Below are 16,959 nucleotides of genomic sequence, written 5' to 3' on the forward strand. Positions count from 1 at the left end.
ACAATCACACCTATCCGGCTCAGAGGGTCGCAGGACAGTCCCGGTGTTAATCCCTACTCGGTGTAACATACTATGGGGACATACAATCACACCTAGCCGGCTCAGAGGGTCCCGGGACAGTCCCGGTGTTAATCCCTACTCGGTGTAACATACTATGGGGACATACAATCACACCTATCCGGCTCAGAGGGTCGCAGGACAGTCCCGGTGTTAATCCCTACTCGGTGTAACATACTATGGGGACATACAATCACACCTAGCCGGCTCAGAGGGTCGCAGGACAGTCCCGGTGTTAATCCCTACTCGGTGTAACATACTATGGGGACATACAATCACACCTATCCGGCTCAGAGGGTCGCAGGACAGTCCCGGTGTTAATCCCTACTCGGTGTAACATACTATGGGGACATACAATCACACCTAGCCGGCTCAGAGGGTCGCAGGACAGTCCCGGTGTTAATCCCTACTCGGTGTAACATACTATGGGGACATACAATCACACCTATCCGGCTCAGAGGGTCGCAGGACAGTCCCGGTGTTAATCCCTACTCGGTGTAACATACTATGGGGACATACAATCACACCTAGCCGGCTCAGAGGGTCGCAGGACAGTCCCGGTGTTAATCCCTACTCGGTGTAACATACTATGGGGACATACAATCACACCTAGCCGGCTCAGAGGGTCGCAGGACAGTCCCGGTGTTAATCCCTACTCGGTGTAACATACTATGGGGACATACAATCACACCTATCCGGCTCAGAGGGTAGCAGGACAGTCCCGGTGTTAATCCCTACTCGGTGTAACATACTATGGGGACATACAATCACACCTATCCGGCTCAGAGGGTAGCAGGACAGTCCCGGTGTTAATCCCTACTCGGTGTAACATACTATGGGGACATACAATCACACCTATCCGGCTCAGAGGGTCGCAGGACAGTCCCGGTGTTAATCCCTACTCGGTGTAACATACTATGGGGACATACAATCACACCTAGCCGGCTCAGAGGGTCGCAGGACAGTCCCGGTGTTAATCCCTACTCGGTGTAACATACTATGGGGACATACAATCACACCTAGCCGGCTCAGAGGGTCCCGGGACAGTCCCGGTGTTAATCCCTACTCGGTGTAACATACTATGGGGACATACAATCACACCTAGCCGGCTTAGAGGGTCGCAGGACAGTCCCGGTGTTAATCCCTACTCGGTGTAACATACTATGGGGACATACAATCACACCTAGCCGGCTCAGAGGGTAGCAGGACAGTCCCGGTGTTAATCCCTACTCGGTGTAACATACTATGGGGACATACAATCACACCTAGCCGGCTCAGAGGGTCGCAGGACAGTCCCGGTGTTAATCCCTACTCGGTGTAACATACTATGGGGACATACAATCACACCTATCCGGCTCAGAGGGTAGCAGGACAGTCCCGGTGTTAATCCCTACTCGGTGTAACATACTATGGGGACATACAATCACACCTAGCCGGCTCAGAGGGTAGCAGGACAGTCCCGGTGTTAATCCCTACTCGGTGTAACATACTATGGGGACATACAATCACACCTAGTCGGCTCAGAGGGTCGCAGGACAGTCCCGGTGTTAATCCCTACTCGGTGTAACATACTATGGGGACATACAATCACACCTATCCGGCTCAGAGGGTCGCAGGACAGTCCCGGTGTTAATCCCTACTCGGTGTAACATACTATGGGGACATACAATCACACCTATCCGGCTCAGAGGGTCGCAGGACAGTCCCGGTGTTAATCCCTACTCGGTGTAACATACTATGGGGACATACAATCACACCTAGCCGGCTCAGAGGGTCGCAGGACAGTCCCGGTGTTAATCCCTACTCGGTGTAACATACTATGGGGACATACAATCACACCTATCCGGCTCAGAGGGTCGCAGGACAGTCCCGGTGTTAATCCCTACTCGGTGTAACATACTATGGGGACATACAATCACACCTATCCGGCTCAGATGGTCGCAGGACAGTCCCGGTGTTAATCCCTACTCGGTGTAACATACTATGGGGACATACAATCACACCTATCCGGCTCAGAGGGTCGCAGGACAGTCCCGGTGTTAATCCCTACTCGGTGTAACATACTATGGGGACATACAATCACACCTATCCGGCTCAGAGGGTAGCAGACTAGGAGGCACGTGGCAGCTCAAGCACACACAGGTTCCACCAGCTCCAAACAGGGCTTACAGAAGACACCTTTTTCCCAAACACTTACCAGAGAAGCCTGAACCGTCAGAGACCCATATAGGGAACCAGAACCTGCTGCAACTTGGCTATGCGCACTGACACGCTGCCACTGCAGCCCAAATCCATAGACCCCACGGTTCCAAGAACAACACTTACCTTGCGAGCCTGAAATGTCAGAACTCATACAAGGAACCGCAAGTCCAAAACAACAGAACACCTGTCGTGACTTGGTAAAGCGCACACGAGCACTGCATAGCATCGACCAGAGTCGATGAACCACGGCAGCCCCATGGCTCAGACCCACAGGGAACTGTGGACATAATGTATATATTTATATTCTTGTTTCTGACATTGCTCATTCTAATATTTCATCATAAAAATAAAAATAAATCAGGATTATGTGTGTATTGTTTTTAAAAAAAAATTTTTGGGGTATTACTGCACTGTTGGAGCTAGAAACACAAGCGTTTCGCTGCACCTGCGATAACATCTGCAAATCTGAGTACGCGACCAATAAACGTTGATTTGATTTTGGTAACCCGTACAAAATGCTGCCATGACGTACAAAACCTGTACAAAACATCGACCATGGCGGACCAAGTCCATAGGCCCTACCGGTTCCAAAAAGTCTCTCACCGAGACCTGAGGAGCCTGGAATGCCAGAATTCACACAAGGAACCGTAAGTCCAAAACAATAGGGCAGCTGCTGTGATAATGGACATTCGTGTGCCGTCTCATCGACAAAACAGCAGCCCAAGGCTCAAACCCACAGGGAAACTGCGGTAACCCGAATAAATGCAACCCTTGTCCTTTGCTGTCATATGCCAGGGAGATAGCCTCCACAATCCAATGAGAAAGACGTTGCTTAGAAGCGCCCTACCCCAAGCTGGATTAGCAAAACAGACAAAAAGCTCCTATACATATATGTGCGTAAAGCACCGGACACAGATCTCCTCCACTGTTCACTGGAACACCTAGACCTCCTCCACTGTTCACTGGAACACCTAGACCTCCTCCACTGTTCACTGGAACACCTAGACCTCCTCCACTGTTCACTGGAACACCTAGACCTCCTCCACTGTTCACTGGAACACCTAGACCTCCTCCACTGTTCACTGGAACACCTAGACCTCCTCCACTGTTCACTGGAACACCTAGACCTCCTCCACTGTTCACGGGAACACCTAGACCTCCTCCACTGTTCACTGGAACACCTAGACCTCCTCCACTGTTCACGGGAACACCTAGACCTCCTCCACTGTTCACTGGAACACCTAGACCTCCTCCACTGTTCACTGGAACACCTAGACCTCCTCCACTGTTCACTGGAACACCTAGACCTCCTCCACTGTTCACTGGAACACCTAGACCTCCTCCTGGAAGCAAACGTAGGAGGTGAGAAAGGGAACAGCTCGAAAGCCAGGAGCATGTAAGACCTTAAACCCAGGAGCATGTAAGACCGTAAAGCCAGGAGCATGTAAGACCTTAAACCCAGGAGCATGTAAGACTGTAAAGCCAGGAGCATGTAAGACCGTAAAGCCAGGAGCATGTAAGACCGTAAAGCCAGGAGCATGTAAGACCTTAAAGCCAGGAGCATGTAAGACCTTAAAGCCAGGAGCATGTAAGACCTTAAAGCCAGGAGCATGTAAGACCTTAAAGCCAGGAGCATGTAAGACCTTAAAGCCAGGAGCATGTAAGACAGAAGCCAGGAGCATGTCAGACAGAAGCCAGGAGCATGTCAGACAGAAGCCAGGAGCATGTAAGACCATAAGCCAGGAGCATGTAAGACCATAAGCCAGGAGCATGTCAGACAGAAGCCAGGAGCATGTAAGACCATAAGCCAGGAGCATGTCAGACAGAAGCCAGGAGCATGTAAGACCATAAGCCAGGAGCATGTAAGACCATAAGCCAGGAGCATGTCAGACAGAAGCCAGGCGCATGTAAGACCATAAGCCAGGAGCATGTCAGACAGAAGCCAGGAGCATGTAAGACCATAAGCCAGGAGCATGTAAGACCATAAGCCAGGAGCATGTCAGACAGAAGCCAGGAGCATGTAAGACCATAAGCCAGGAGCATGTCAGACAGAAGCATGTAAGACCATAAGCCAGGAGCATGTAAGACCATAAGCCAGGAGCATGTCAGACAGAAGCCAGGAGCATGTAAGACCATAAGCCAGGAGCATGTAAGACCATAAGCCAGGAGCATGTCAGACAGAAGCCAGGAGCATGTAAGACTATAAGCCAGGAGCATGTAAGACCATAAGCCAGGAGCATGTAAGACCATAAGCCAGGAGCATGTAAGACCATAAGCCAGGAGCATGTCAGACAGAAGACAGGAGCATGTAAGACCATAAGCCAGGAGCATGTCAGACAGAAGCCAGGAGCATGTAAGACCATAAGCCAGGAGCATGTAAGACCATAAGCCAGGAGCATGTCAGACAGAAGCCAGGAGCATGTCAGACAGAAGCATTACCTTGGGAGCAAAAGCCGCATTAGGACATAACATCACTTTGGAGTCGCCAGGCGCGAACTCCAAACAGGAAGGGTGGACTGATAGCACGTGGAGATCCCCAATGCGCTTGGTCGTCGCCAAGGCCATGAGCAGGGCAGTCTTTGTAGGAAAGGGTCTTCAGGTCCACAGACTCCAATGGTTCAAACGGAGGCTCACACAGTGCACCCAGGACCAAAGCCAGGTTCCAGGTTGGTGCCATACGTTTAGACACTGGTCTGAGCCATACGGTTAGACACTGGTCTGAGCCATACGGTTAGACACTGGTCTGAGCCATACGGTTAGACACTGGTCTGAGCCATACGTTTAGACACTGGTCTGAGCCATACGGTTAGACACTGGTCTGAGCCATACGGTTAGACACTGGTCTGAGCCATACGTTTAGACACTGGTCTGAGCCATACGGTTAGACACTGGTCTGAGCCATACGGTTAGACACTGGTTTGAGCCATACGTTTAGACACTGGTCTGAGCCATACGTTTAGACACTGGTCTGAGCCGACGCACGCCTTTCAGGAACCGCACCACCAGAGGAAGATACCCCGGGGTAGAGACGTCAATCCCTACATGACACACCGAGATGGCTGCCATATAAACCTTCCATGTGGAAAAAGAAAGGCCCTGCAATAACACAGTAAATGTCCACCAAAGAGCTCTGAAAAATAATAATCTCCTTTAACCTGACACCGACCCTCGAATGTGCTCCACTTATATGTATAAAACCCTCACGTAGAGGGTGCACACGCCGATGGTACAGTCGTAATCACGTTCGAGGGTAAACCCCTAGCCATCAAATTTAACCTTTCAGGGGCCAAACCCACTATCCCATATCTGCGGTCGTGGGTCCCAAATTCTCCCAATTTGGCACAATAGATCCCAAAGACAGTGAACCCCCCATGGGTCCCCGCCGAACAGGTGGATGATCTCCAGGAACCAGGATTATCTGGGCCAATGGGGAGCCACCAAAATCAACAACAGACCCTCCTGACGGACTCTCTCCACGGTGGCCGGAATCAGGTCCAACGGAGGAACGCATAGAGCAGGGTTCAAGGCCACTGCTATACCAAAGCATCCGTTCCCAACAGAGCGCCCAGATCCCTCATTGAGAAGAACAGACGACAATGCGCGTTTTCTCACGATGTGTTATATCTATGTTGGTCCTGCCGAACCGGTCCCATATCTGGGCCACCACCGAGGGGTGCAGTTTCCACTCTGTAGAGATAAGACCCCCCGGAAGGTTGATCCGCACCCACGTTCAGAGATCTGGGAAGATACATTGCCCTGAGCGACAAGAAATGTGCACTACTCCATATGAGCAGATAACGGGCCAGGTTTTAGGAGACAGAGAGACCATCCCTGCCTGTTCATGTAGCCACCACCGTCCTGTTGTCGGCAATCACCAAGCGCTAAAACAGACGCATCAACGGAAGTCCCAGAGGCACCTCAGCTATCATAGAGGCCATCAGACCCAATAACAGCACAAGAGAAAAGGCACCAAGTGCTCCAGCGGAAACTGTGCCAGACAGAGACAGAATTCGACCCTCCTCTGTTGGGACAAAAACGCATGATTCAGAACCAAGTCCAAATCGAGACCCAGAAACTGAATACACTGAGCTGGAGTCAAACAACTTTTCTTGTGATTCACTATGAACCCCATAGATTCACTATGAACCCCAGAAACGGAATATGGGAAACCAGCGTAGCAATGTGTAGCTCTACCTGTTCCCTGGACTCCGCTATGACCAGCCAATCGTCCAGATAGGCAAATACTCGGATCCCCTAGCAACACATCATGTATAGCACATGAAAATATGCGTCCTTCAGATCTATGGACGTGAACCAATCACTGGGACGCACTGACTGCAATATCCGGCAAAGCGTTCCATCGCTCTTGGGAACTAAAATGTACCAGCTGTATTTCAGACACGGGGACCACCCGAACAGCCTGCATTTGAAGGAGAGAGGAAATCACCTCTCTCAAGATAGACGCTAGGACCTTGGGGACCATTGATGTAATGACGCCACGAAAAGTAGGAGGACACACAGCAAACTGCAGACCGTACCACCTCGTCACCGTCCTCATCCCCCATGGTGAAACTGCACATGCCCGCTACTGGACGGACGCTGCCAGTCTCCCTACATTATCTCCTGAAGGGGCAGAGTGCCACCCTGAGGACTGGATACGTTATCTCCTGAAGGGGCAGAGCGCCACCCTGAGGACTGGATACGTTATCTCCTTAAGGAGCAGAGCGCCGCCCTGAGGACTGGATACGTTATCTCCTGAAGGGGCAGAGCGCCGCCCTGAGGACTGGATACGTTATCTCCTGAAGGGGCAGAGCGCCGCCCTGAGGACAGGATACGTTATCTCCTGAAGGGGCAGAGCGCCGCCCTGAGGACTGGATCCGTTATCTCCTGAAGGGGCAGAGCGCCGCCCTGAGGACTGGATCCGTTATCTCCTGAAGGGGCAGAGGGCTGCCCTGAGGACTGGATACGTTATCTCCTGAAGGGTCAGAGCGCCGCCCTGAGGACTGGGTACGTTATCTCCTGAAGCGCAGAGCGCCGCCCTGAGGACTGGATACGTTATCTCCTGAAGGGGCAGAGCGCCGCCCTGAGGACTGGATACGTTATCTCCTGAAGGGGCAGAGCGCCGCCCTGAGGACTGGATAAGTTATCTCCTGAAGGGGCAGAGCGCCGCCCTGAGGACTGGATCCGTTATCTCCTGAAGGGGCAGAGCGCCGCCCTGAGGACTGGATACGTTATCTCCTGAAGGGGCAGAGCGCCGCCCTGAGGACTGGATACGTTATCTCCTGAAGGGGCAAAGCGCCGCCCTGAGGACTGGATACGTTATCTCCTGAAGGGGCAGAGCGCAGCCCTGGGGACTGGATACGTTATCTCCTGAAGGGGCAGAGCGCCGCCCTGAGGACTGGATACGTTATCTCCTGAAGGGGCAGAGCGCCGCCCTGAGGACTGGATACGTTATCTCCTGAAGGGGCAGAGCGCCGCCCTGAGGACTGGATCCGTTATCTCCTGAAGGGGCAGAGCACCGCTCTGAGGACTGGATACGTTATCTCCTGAAGGGGCAGAGCGCCGCCCTGAGGACTGGATACGTTATCTCCTGAAGGGGCAGAGCGCCGCCCTGAGGACTGGATACGTTATCTCCTGAAGGGGCAGAGCGCAGCCCTGAGGACTGGATACCACTCAGAACAGGCTTTGCCATGGTCGACCAAAGAAGTTGAGTGCACGTGCTCAGCGTCATATCCAGAGGTTGTCTTTGGGAAATAGACGTATGAGTGCTGCCAGCATTGCTGCAGAGGTTGAAGGGGTGGGGGGTCAACCTGTCAGTGCTCAGACCATACGCTGCACACTGCATCAAATTGGTCTGCATGGCTGTCGTCCCAGAAGGAAGCCTCTTCTAAAGATGATGCACAAGAAAGCCCGCAAACAGTTTGCTGAAGACAAGCAGACTAAAGATATGGATTACTGGAACCATGTCCTGTGGTCTGATGAGACCAAGATAAACTTATGTGGTTCAGATGGTGTCACGCACAACACCCTGCTCCAACTCAACTCTCCGTGGTGTGAAAGAGGTATGGGACTGTAGGTGTGAGTAAGGATGACAAAAGGCAGAGAATACCGTTAACAGGGAATTTATTCCTTCGCACGGTAAGTTTGGGGAAAAGGGGCTGGACGGAACCAAAGCAAAGAAAGTAAATATCAAAGCCCCCTCTCCTACCTTACCTGCCTACCCACTACTTACTGAACTAGCACCACCTGGTGCACTAACCAAAATACAGGGGATGGTCCGCCCAGGTCTTTCCTAGTGTGGATAGACAGTCAACTTCTACGGGTAATGTATGCCCGCGGGCCTCTTGCCCTCCCTAGGTGCCTTCCCCTGTCCCCCTTGGGAACAAATGAAACAAAATTGCACAAACTGGTTCACAACAAAACCTGAGAAAAACTAACTCAGGACATTAAAGAAACTCTCTGAGCCACAAACTAACACAAAACATTACAATTGGTTCTCACAGCAACAACAACACAGTACATACCAAACTCTTAGCATCCAACCAACATGCTGTAACTCTCAGCCATTCTGGTTCCCCTTTTCTGAGCAACTGGGGCTTATATAGCTTCAGAAGGAGTTGGTAATTGGAGACAGCTGGGTCCTGACGAGGGCGTGGGGTCAGCTCTCCAATCATCAATGTTCATCCAATCAATCAGCTGCTTGTTGGGGAATTTCAGGAACCCATTTCCTGAAATACCTACATGAAAATACACAAACCACAACACAGAAACTGGGGAACCTAACAGATGGTGTCAAGCGTGTGTGGCGGCAACCAGGTGAGGAGTACAAAGACAAGTGTGTCTTGCCTACAGTCAAGCATGGTGGTGGGAGTGTCATGGTCTGGGGCTGCATGAGTGCTGCCGGCACTGGGGAGCTACAGTTCATTGAGGGAACCGTGAATGCCAACATGTACTGTGACATACTGAAGCAGAGCATGATCCCCTCCCTTCGGAGACTGGGCCGCAGGGCAGTATTCCAACATGATAACGATCCCAAACACACCTCCAAGACGACCACTGCTTTGCTAAAGAAGCTGAGGGTAAAGGTGATGGACTGGCCAAGCATGTCTCCAGACCTAAACCCTATTGAGCATCTGTGGGGCATCCTCAAACGGAAGGTGGAGGAGTGCAAGGTCTCTAACATCCACCAGCTCCGTGATGTCGTCATGGAGGAGTGGAAGAGGACTCCAGTGGCAACCTGTGAAGCTCTGGTGAACTCCATGCCCAAGAGGGTTAAGGCAGTGCTGGAAAATGATGGTGCCCAATTTGGACATTTTCACTTAGGGGTGTACTCACTTTTGTTGCCAGCGGTTTAGACATTAATGGCTGTGTGTTGAGTTATTTTGAGGGGACAGCAAATGTACACTGTTATACAAGCTGTACACTCACTACTTTACATTGTAGCAAAGTGTCGTTTCTTCAGTGTTGTCACATGAAAAGATACACTCAAATATTTACAAAAATGTGAGGGGTGTACTCACTTTTGTGAGATACTGTATATATAAAAAAAACTGGTAGGAATATAATAACCAGATGCTTAGTGAGAAGAGTGAAAATCTATTTATTTATCTTTAAATTGTAAAATAGTTAGAAATACGGATCTATTTCTATTCCCTGTTATTTCATTTTCATGATCATTGCAGAATAAATTCTCACCTTTTCTGACTGGGATGGTTTCATACTGGTGAAATAGCCAATAGGCCCACAACATAGGGTAGGTTATCATTCATCCCATCTCTCGTTTAATTGGACCCACTTCACAGTAGTAAATTACAGAAGTCCCGAGAGAACTTACGAATAAAACAATAATTCCCTTGTTATGTCGAGAACTTATTTTTCTCACGATCACAACATAACAAAAGTTGTTTTGTCAAGATCACAAGATAATTTTTCTCATGATCGTGACATAACAAAAGTTGTTTTGTCGTGATCATGAGATAAACTCTATCAATAGGAGTGGACATATTGATGATATATTGACAGTATGGCTGAGGCGGCAGAGCTCATGGTGGATCAGTGCACATATAGTGTAGGTTGTAATCTGGCTTTTCTACATTGAAAATAAAATGAGAGCTTAACTGTTCATATAACATGATGAAATGGAGACCACTTTCATTAAGCAATCATCCACAGCTGCTAAGATGACGTATGGGTGGTCCCGGGGATCGAACCCACTACCCTGGCGTTACAAGCGCCATGCTCTACAGAGGACCACAATTTTATGCTTTCTGTCCATTCTCTGAAGGAATGTGGATTGTCCTACAGTAAATTCTCTGAAGGATGAGGAAGGGATCCAGCAGGTTGCGCTAGAGGAAAATGGCCCTGGAAATCTGGTGGAAATGGCCTGCAGGAATCTTACCCACAGGATATCCCACAGGATTTGGGGGGCATTTTGCTGCAGGATTCCTTCAGGAATTTGTCCTACAGGAAAGTGGCACCAGGATTTTTCATGCAGGATTTCTGTAGGACTTTTTTGTTGTTGTAAGGGAATACAAGTAATATGATAACTATTGTTGCACATGTATGTTTTCAATATATTCATATATTATATCAATATATTAAAACAGTGTTTTGTCATTGGGGTATTTATCTAAATGTCTTGTCAACAGGAAGCAGCGACGGCATCATTTTCAATTTAAGTTTTAGGAATTTAAATTGAACTTTGAACATTAATTTCCAATGGTATTGTACTTAATAGGGTAAAAACTTCTGAATTAGTCCAAAAACATGCTGCGAAGGATTTATTTCGATATACCAGATATCACTCAAATGGATTTGCCCTGCCTAATCATGGCCCTGGTGAGTGACATGATGCTTGACAGGCATTTGTAGTTGTGTATGATAGCCACATTAGCAGCTAATTCACTTTTCATTTTGGGGGGGGGTAAATACAGGTGAATATATTGATAAATGTCACCTGGTCTGGGAGAGATTTAGACGGTTATCAAAACGTCACGCCAGGGTAAGCCTACACGAAACACAGCCCTTATTTGAAAAGTTTTTAAAATCACCTATGGGGAAAAATGAATGGTGGAAAAAAGATTGAAACAATTTCCGTGTTTGACCGCTACCAAGATAGACCACAGCCTGTCGTTTCCAATGGGAAGAGATGAGTCATAGTGGGCAGAACAAGCAAGGAGGTGGGCAGAGCCAAGCACGGGATAGCGAGACCCTATTGGCCCGTTCTAGTGGACATCTGCATAATTCTGTTAGGGAACGCCTACTCTGTGAAACGCTTGTGTGCAATAACTCAATTCGCCTTCGCCTTCTTAAAAATGTGGCAAAGGTTAAAGTCTACAAAACTTAGTCCACTCTGTTCATAACATGTTCTAGTTTTGGGAACAGAAAACTGTATTGAGATCAAATGTTTCATTGATGGGAACATTTGCAGAACGTAAGCTACAATCCACCTCCTTCCATCTTCTCCCACTGCCGGCCTCTGGGCTTCCTCTCACTACCATATTTGGTAGTGAGCGGAAAACACAAAGCGGATGCTTCATATTTATACATCTAGTGAAATATCTGTCTCATTGTTCTATCTGTGGTGGTCCTCTATTGGTCCATGTTACAGAGGACGGTTCACAATGAGGGGATTAATCTGGCCCGTACGCCAGGGTAGGCGTGTTTTGCACAGGGTGAAAATTGATTGCGTTCGTTTTGGAACCGGGCTGCCTCCGGGTGTGTTCTAGGCGGCGAAGTCCGCTCAAAACAAAGTGGGCACTGCTTATCTAAAAAGCCCTTATGCTACTGGTTGAGAGAAGTTGTCATTGTTTTTGGGGCAGAACTATGTGAGATTTTTATGTGTTGTTGTTTATGTGTTGTTGTTGTGCGTCTTGGTCAGTTTAGCTCAGAAAATGCCGCCCTCGTCTGCCGCGGCCCGGCCGTGCGTTCCAGCCGTTCCCTTGATTGGCAGACAGCAGGAGGACTGGAATGCTGGACGCCGCGAAACCCAGAAGAAAAAAAAAACGGATAAACGTGTCCTTATCACCACACGACAGAACATCAGAACAAATGCGCCTCTCCACGCGGTCGCTACAATATATTTTCAAGAAAATGTATGTTTTTGGATGATGCACAATGCTTCCTTGTTGACAACATGACCGAGCGGCGCAGATCACTGTCCGATTTGAACCTCTAGCGGTGTCTCATCTTCCATGTCCAGCACCGGTAGTGCAAGCCTCCTTTCCGATGCGCGATTGAAGTGAATTCGGGAAAACTGAAAGTATGCGTCTTAGAAATAGTTTCACATACTTTATAATGTCCGAACTCAGATTCAAAAAGGTTTCATAAAAATAACATGGTCTAGGTGGTAGAACGTTAATTTTGAATGGCATTTTTAATTTTCTGCATTCATTTTAAGTCCCATCAGTAGCTAGCTGAATAAACTCCACTCCATGGTGATGAAAGTTTCCGTAACCTGATTTCAGATGTGTCCATTTAAAAACAGGATTATTAGAGAAATCGTTTTTACAAGCATGTAAACTAACAATTTGACTATCCACAACAATCGTATTATATAACCGTACAGTATGTACTTTATATTTTAAATGTACACAAGGATGAACAATTACACATAAGCAGAGGTGGTGGTGAATTCAACCAGTGTCCGAGTTTAGCAAAGCCTGGCTCTTCTCATTACCAACAACATTACCATGGGGCGGCGCACAATTGGCCCAGCGTCGTCCAGGGTAGGGGAGGGAATGGCCGGCAGGGATGTAGCTCAGTTGGTAGAGCATGGCGTATTTTTTTTATTATTTTTTTTAGAGGTGTTTGTGTGAAAGAGTGTGTGTATAATGGCTTTCATGCTGTCTGACACATGGCGCTTTTCTTGTTTGTTTTATGATTTTTATATTGCTAAGTAAGTGTTCTGTAGTAGCAGATGAAATGCAACCACTGTGCATTTTATAAAACCTGTTGAGGATATTTACTATTTGAAAGAGATTTTTGTGAAAAGTAAACATGGATTGGAATGTTTGGGAGTTGCAATTTCTAAGAGACATGTTTCTATTTATATATGGTTTCTGGTTCATGTAGTGGTGCATTGTCATGCCAAACTGTTTCTATTATGATTGACTTCTAGGTTGTGCTGCTATTGTTAAATGCACAGAGTAAATGTATAAGGGTATGGAGGTGTGTTTCTCCACTGGGTTGGTTTCGTTTGGGCCCAATGGTTCTTTGGTGTCATGGATAGATTTTCACGTCATCCTAAACAATGGTTGTAATGTAGACTGTAAGGGGCCATTGGGCCTGAACGAGGCTAGCTTAGTGGAGAAATACATTTTGATATTTTTATGCTCTGTGCATTTGGCGATGGCGGTGTGGTTTGGAAGTTAATCATAATTGAAACAGTACTCCCGAATCCAGGCTCTGTTGTAGCCGGCCGCGACCGGGAGACCCATGGGGCGGCGCACAATTGGCCCAGCGTCGTCCAGGGTAGGGGAGGGAATGGCCGGCAGGGATGTAGTTCAGTTGGTAGAGCATGGCGTTTGCAACGCCAGGGTTGTGGGTTCGATTCCCACGGGGGGCCAGTATGAAAAAAATAAAAAAAATAATGAATGCACTCACTAACTGTAAGTCGCTCTGGATAAGAGCGTCTGCTAAATGACTAAAATGTAAAATGTAAATGTTGTGGGTTCGATTCCCACGGGGGCCTGTATGATTTATTTATTTTTATTATGTATGCACTCACTAACTGTAAATCGCTCTGGATAAGAGCGTCTGGTAAAATGTAAAAATGTAAACATTCACACAAAATAAGTCACACCTCAAGAAGTGGTAAAAAAGATTCACTAAAAAGTTTTATTTTCCATAGTAATATTCACAAACCGTTTGTTAGATCAGATAGAACGAAGCCAAATCTCCATCAGCTTGCCGTTGCTTCCATAGAAATAGAATCTATTCTAGGTTCTATTTCTATGGTTGGTTCTTAATTCAACCACCTCTGACCTCCCTGCCTGCCAACGCAACTTGGGCATTATAACCATAACAACGATATCAAGAAGTGTTCTGCATTATAATCAATGAGGAAAACAGAAGCGAGAAACAAGACAGAGCAGGGAGACGTTTCCGTTTTTTTTTATATCTAGACAAAAAGCAACCGAGATGTCAAACATGTAAAAACATTTTTGTTACAGATAATTATATAAAAATCTTTTTTTTTTTAATGTTTTACTTTACTTCTTGCTACGTGAAGGAAGGAACTTATTTACAACTGAGCCCAAACTCTGGCAGCGCCAATCAATCATTCTTCATGCCATCATATCCAGCATTTCCCACCACTAGGTAACAAAAAAACCGCTCCGTTCAAAAAGACGTGGAAAACATCAGTCACGTTACACACACTTGCAAACCTAAACACATGTACATCAAAGAATAATACACCAAAAACAAAATGTCAATGGTTATCAATATGAAAAGTTTCTCCACAATTTGAGAGCAGAACATTTCTGAGAATAAACTGGGATTTATCTAAAAAACAAGCCTTGGGAAAATAAAAAAAGATCCTTTTGAATTCCATAGACTCCAACAAATTCATTCTACTATGGACAATCAACAGGTTGAGGAGGGAGAAAGGTGAAAATAAGCTTTTTTTTCTTCTTCATTAAATCAATTCCTTTAATAAAAAAATTAATGAAAGTAAACAAAAACAAAATAATCCACTCCTCTTTTTCTGTCAAATCTTATGTTCTGCAGCAGAACAAGTACAAAAAAGTCCTTGTTATGTAACGGCTCCTTAGACAACCAATTCTGAAACTGTCGAATAGGGTTATAAAAAAAAAAAAACTCTCCTAAACATACATGAACCACTGTTATTTTTTTATTTACTTTAACGAAATGAAGCTATTACTTCACTCGTCTCCTTCTGACATAGGTACACATTAACACACAGTGATGTCACAAAGCAAGATGACAGATAAGAGTATTGATTGGTTGATGATGATGATTCCCCTGGAATGGAGAACACTGTCCTCCCCCCAATGTCCTGCTGTCTGTTTTCCATTTGGTGTATTTATTAAATCTCCATGGTGACGTGATGATGTCATCTCCTTGTGTTCCAACTGTCTCCTATAGCAACCGCCTGATTATTCCGAATGCAACCTACCGATGCCCACACCCTCCAATGACATATAATGAGATACACTGGATTTCTCTGCAGAATATATTATGAGCAGTTATTTGTGTTGTCTATTGCTTGTGTAGATAAACAGGAGACAGGAAACGCATGAAACAGACTAGAGAACTAACTAGAAACTACAGTTAAACCAGACTAAACAGTTTTTGTATTTTGATTCCACAGAAAATCATATATCATAGGAAAATAAAAAAAGGTAATGGATGTTTCTTTCAACTGTTTTAACAAGTAAATATCAATAATAATACAATAACAAATACAGAAGATTGAACTAAGGCGTCCGTGGCAGCACAACGTCCAGGGATCTGGTGTTTCTCAGCTTCTCATCTTGATCTATTTTGCAGCCATTTTGTGAATGATGGGTGGTTGGGGGCAGGTCTATGTTCAGGATGGGGGCGGGTCTATGTTCAGGGTGGGGGCGGGTCTAGGTTCAGGATGGGGGCGGGTCTAGGTTCAGGATGGGGGCTGGGTCTAGGTTCAGGATGGGGGCGGGTCTAGGTTCAGGATGGGGGCGGGTCTAGGTTTAGGATGGGGGCGGGTCTAGGTTCAGGATGGGGTACTGTAGATAGTTGGTGGGGTTTGAGGCTAGTAGAGGTTGAGCCTGGGGTCGAGGTTGAGCCTGGGGTCGAGGTTGAGCCTGGGGTCGAGGTTGAGCCTGGGGTCGAGGTTGAGCCTGGGGTCGAGGTTGAGCCTGGGGTCTTGGTTGAGCCTGGGGTCGAGGTTGAGCCTTGGGTCGAGGTTGAGCCTGGGGTCGAGGTTGAGCCTGGGGTCTTGGTTGAGCCTGGGGTCTTGGTTGAGCCTGGGGTCTTGGTTGAGCCTGGGGTCTTGGTTGAGCCTGGGGTCTTGGTTGAGCCTGGGGTCTAGTATTCAGTAGGAAGGTGTTGTATTCAGTTCAGTCAGTCATCATGGACAACAAGGGGAGAGGAAGGAAACCCCTTACTGGTCTGATCTGGCCTTCTTTGGACCAGCAGCTTTCCTAAAGGAGGAGAGAAAACATGATTCAACAGATGAACATCGATGGGGCTGCAGAGTTAGGACAGAGTTAGGACAGAGTTAGGACAGAGTTAGGACAGAGTTAGGACAGAGTTAGGACAGAGTTAGGACAGAGTTAGGACAGAGAGTTAAATTGAAAGTAAAGAGCCAAGTTAAGAGTTATGGAAGAGGGGTGACAGGCTTGGCCACAAATGACTACTGAATAACTTTTTTCAAAACACCTTTGCATTTCCAAATAAATACATTAATTCATAGTATTTTTAGGAATGTACAGTTAAATAACTGAATTCATGAATTTTACAGCTTATTTAATCATTTTGTGGATTACTAAAGAGAGAGGAGGATGAATCCTAGTACTCACATGTCAGGTGAGGAGCCTGGTCTCTTGGCAGACGGTTTAGCTGCAAGGCCATCTTTACTCATCTCTACAGGGAGAGGGGAAACAGATAGGATTGCACTGAACAAAAATAGAAATGCAACATGCAACAAATTTCAAACATTTTACTGAGTTACAGTTCATATAAGGAAATCAGTCA

General features: G+C 47.1%; 2 protein-coding genes across 7 annotated transcripts in view; both read right to left on the reverse strand.

Annotated features, from left to right (window-relative positions):
• Positions 1-6,839, reverse strand: part of LOC121546599 (GATA-binding factor 2) — a 30,631-nt gene extending 23,792 nt beyond the window's left edge. Inside the window, exons 1-2 of the mRNA XM_045209280.1 lie at positions 6,798-6,839; positions 6,454-6,513 (exon numbers count right to left, since the gene is read on the reverse strand). Of these exons, the coding sequence (XP_045065215.1) occupies positions 6,454-6,513; positions 6,798-6,839 (102 nt within the window). The remainder of the gene's footprint in view (positions 1-6,453; positions 6,514-6,797) is intronic.
• A 9,050-nt stretch (positions 6,840-15,889) lies between these two features.
• The window catches only part of LOC121546176 (host cell factor 1), a 68,713-nt gene continuing 67,643 nt past the window's right edge, over positions 15,890-16,959 (reverse strand). For all 6 annotated transcript variants that reach the window (XM_045209573.1, XM_045209576.1, XM_045209574.1 and 3 more), the window contains 2 exons: positions 16,785-16,848; positions 15,890-16,406 (listed from right to left, as the gene is read on the reverse strand). In XM_045209573.1, the coding sequence (XP_045065508.1) occupies positions 16,367-16,406; positions 16,785-16,848 (104 nt within the window). In that variant the 3' untranslated portion in view covers positions 15,890-16,366. The remainder of the gene's footprint in view (positions 16,407-16,784; positions 16,849-16,959) is intronic.

Source organism: Coregonus clupeaformis, chromosome 30, assembly GCF_020615455.1.
Source record: "Coregonus clupeaformis isolate EN_2021a chromosome 30, ASM2061545v1, whole genome shotgun sequence".
NCBI classification, from domain to species: Eukaryota; Metazoa; Chordata; class Actinopteri; order Salmoniformes; family Salmonidae; genus Coregonus; species Coregonus clupeaformis.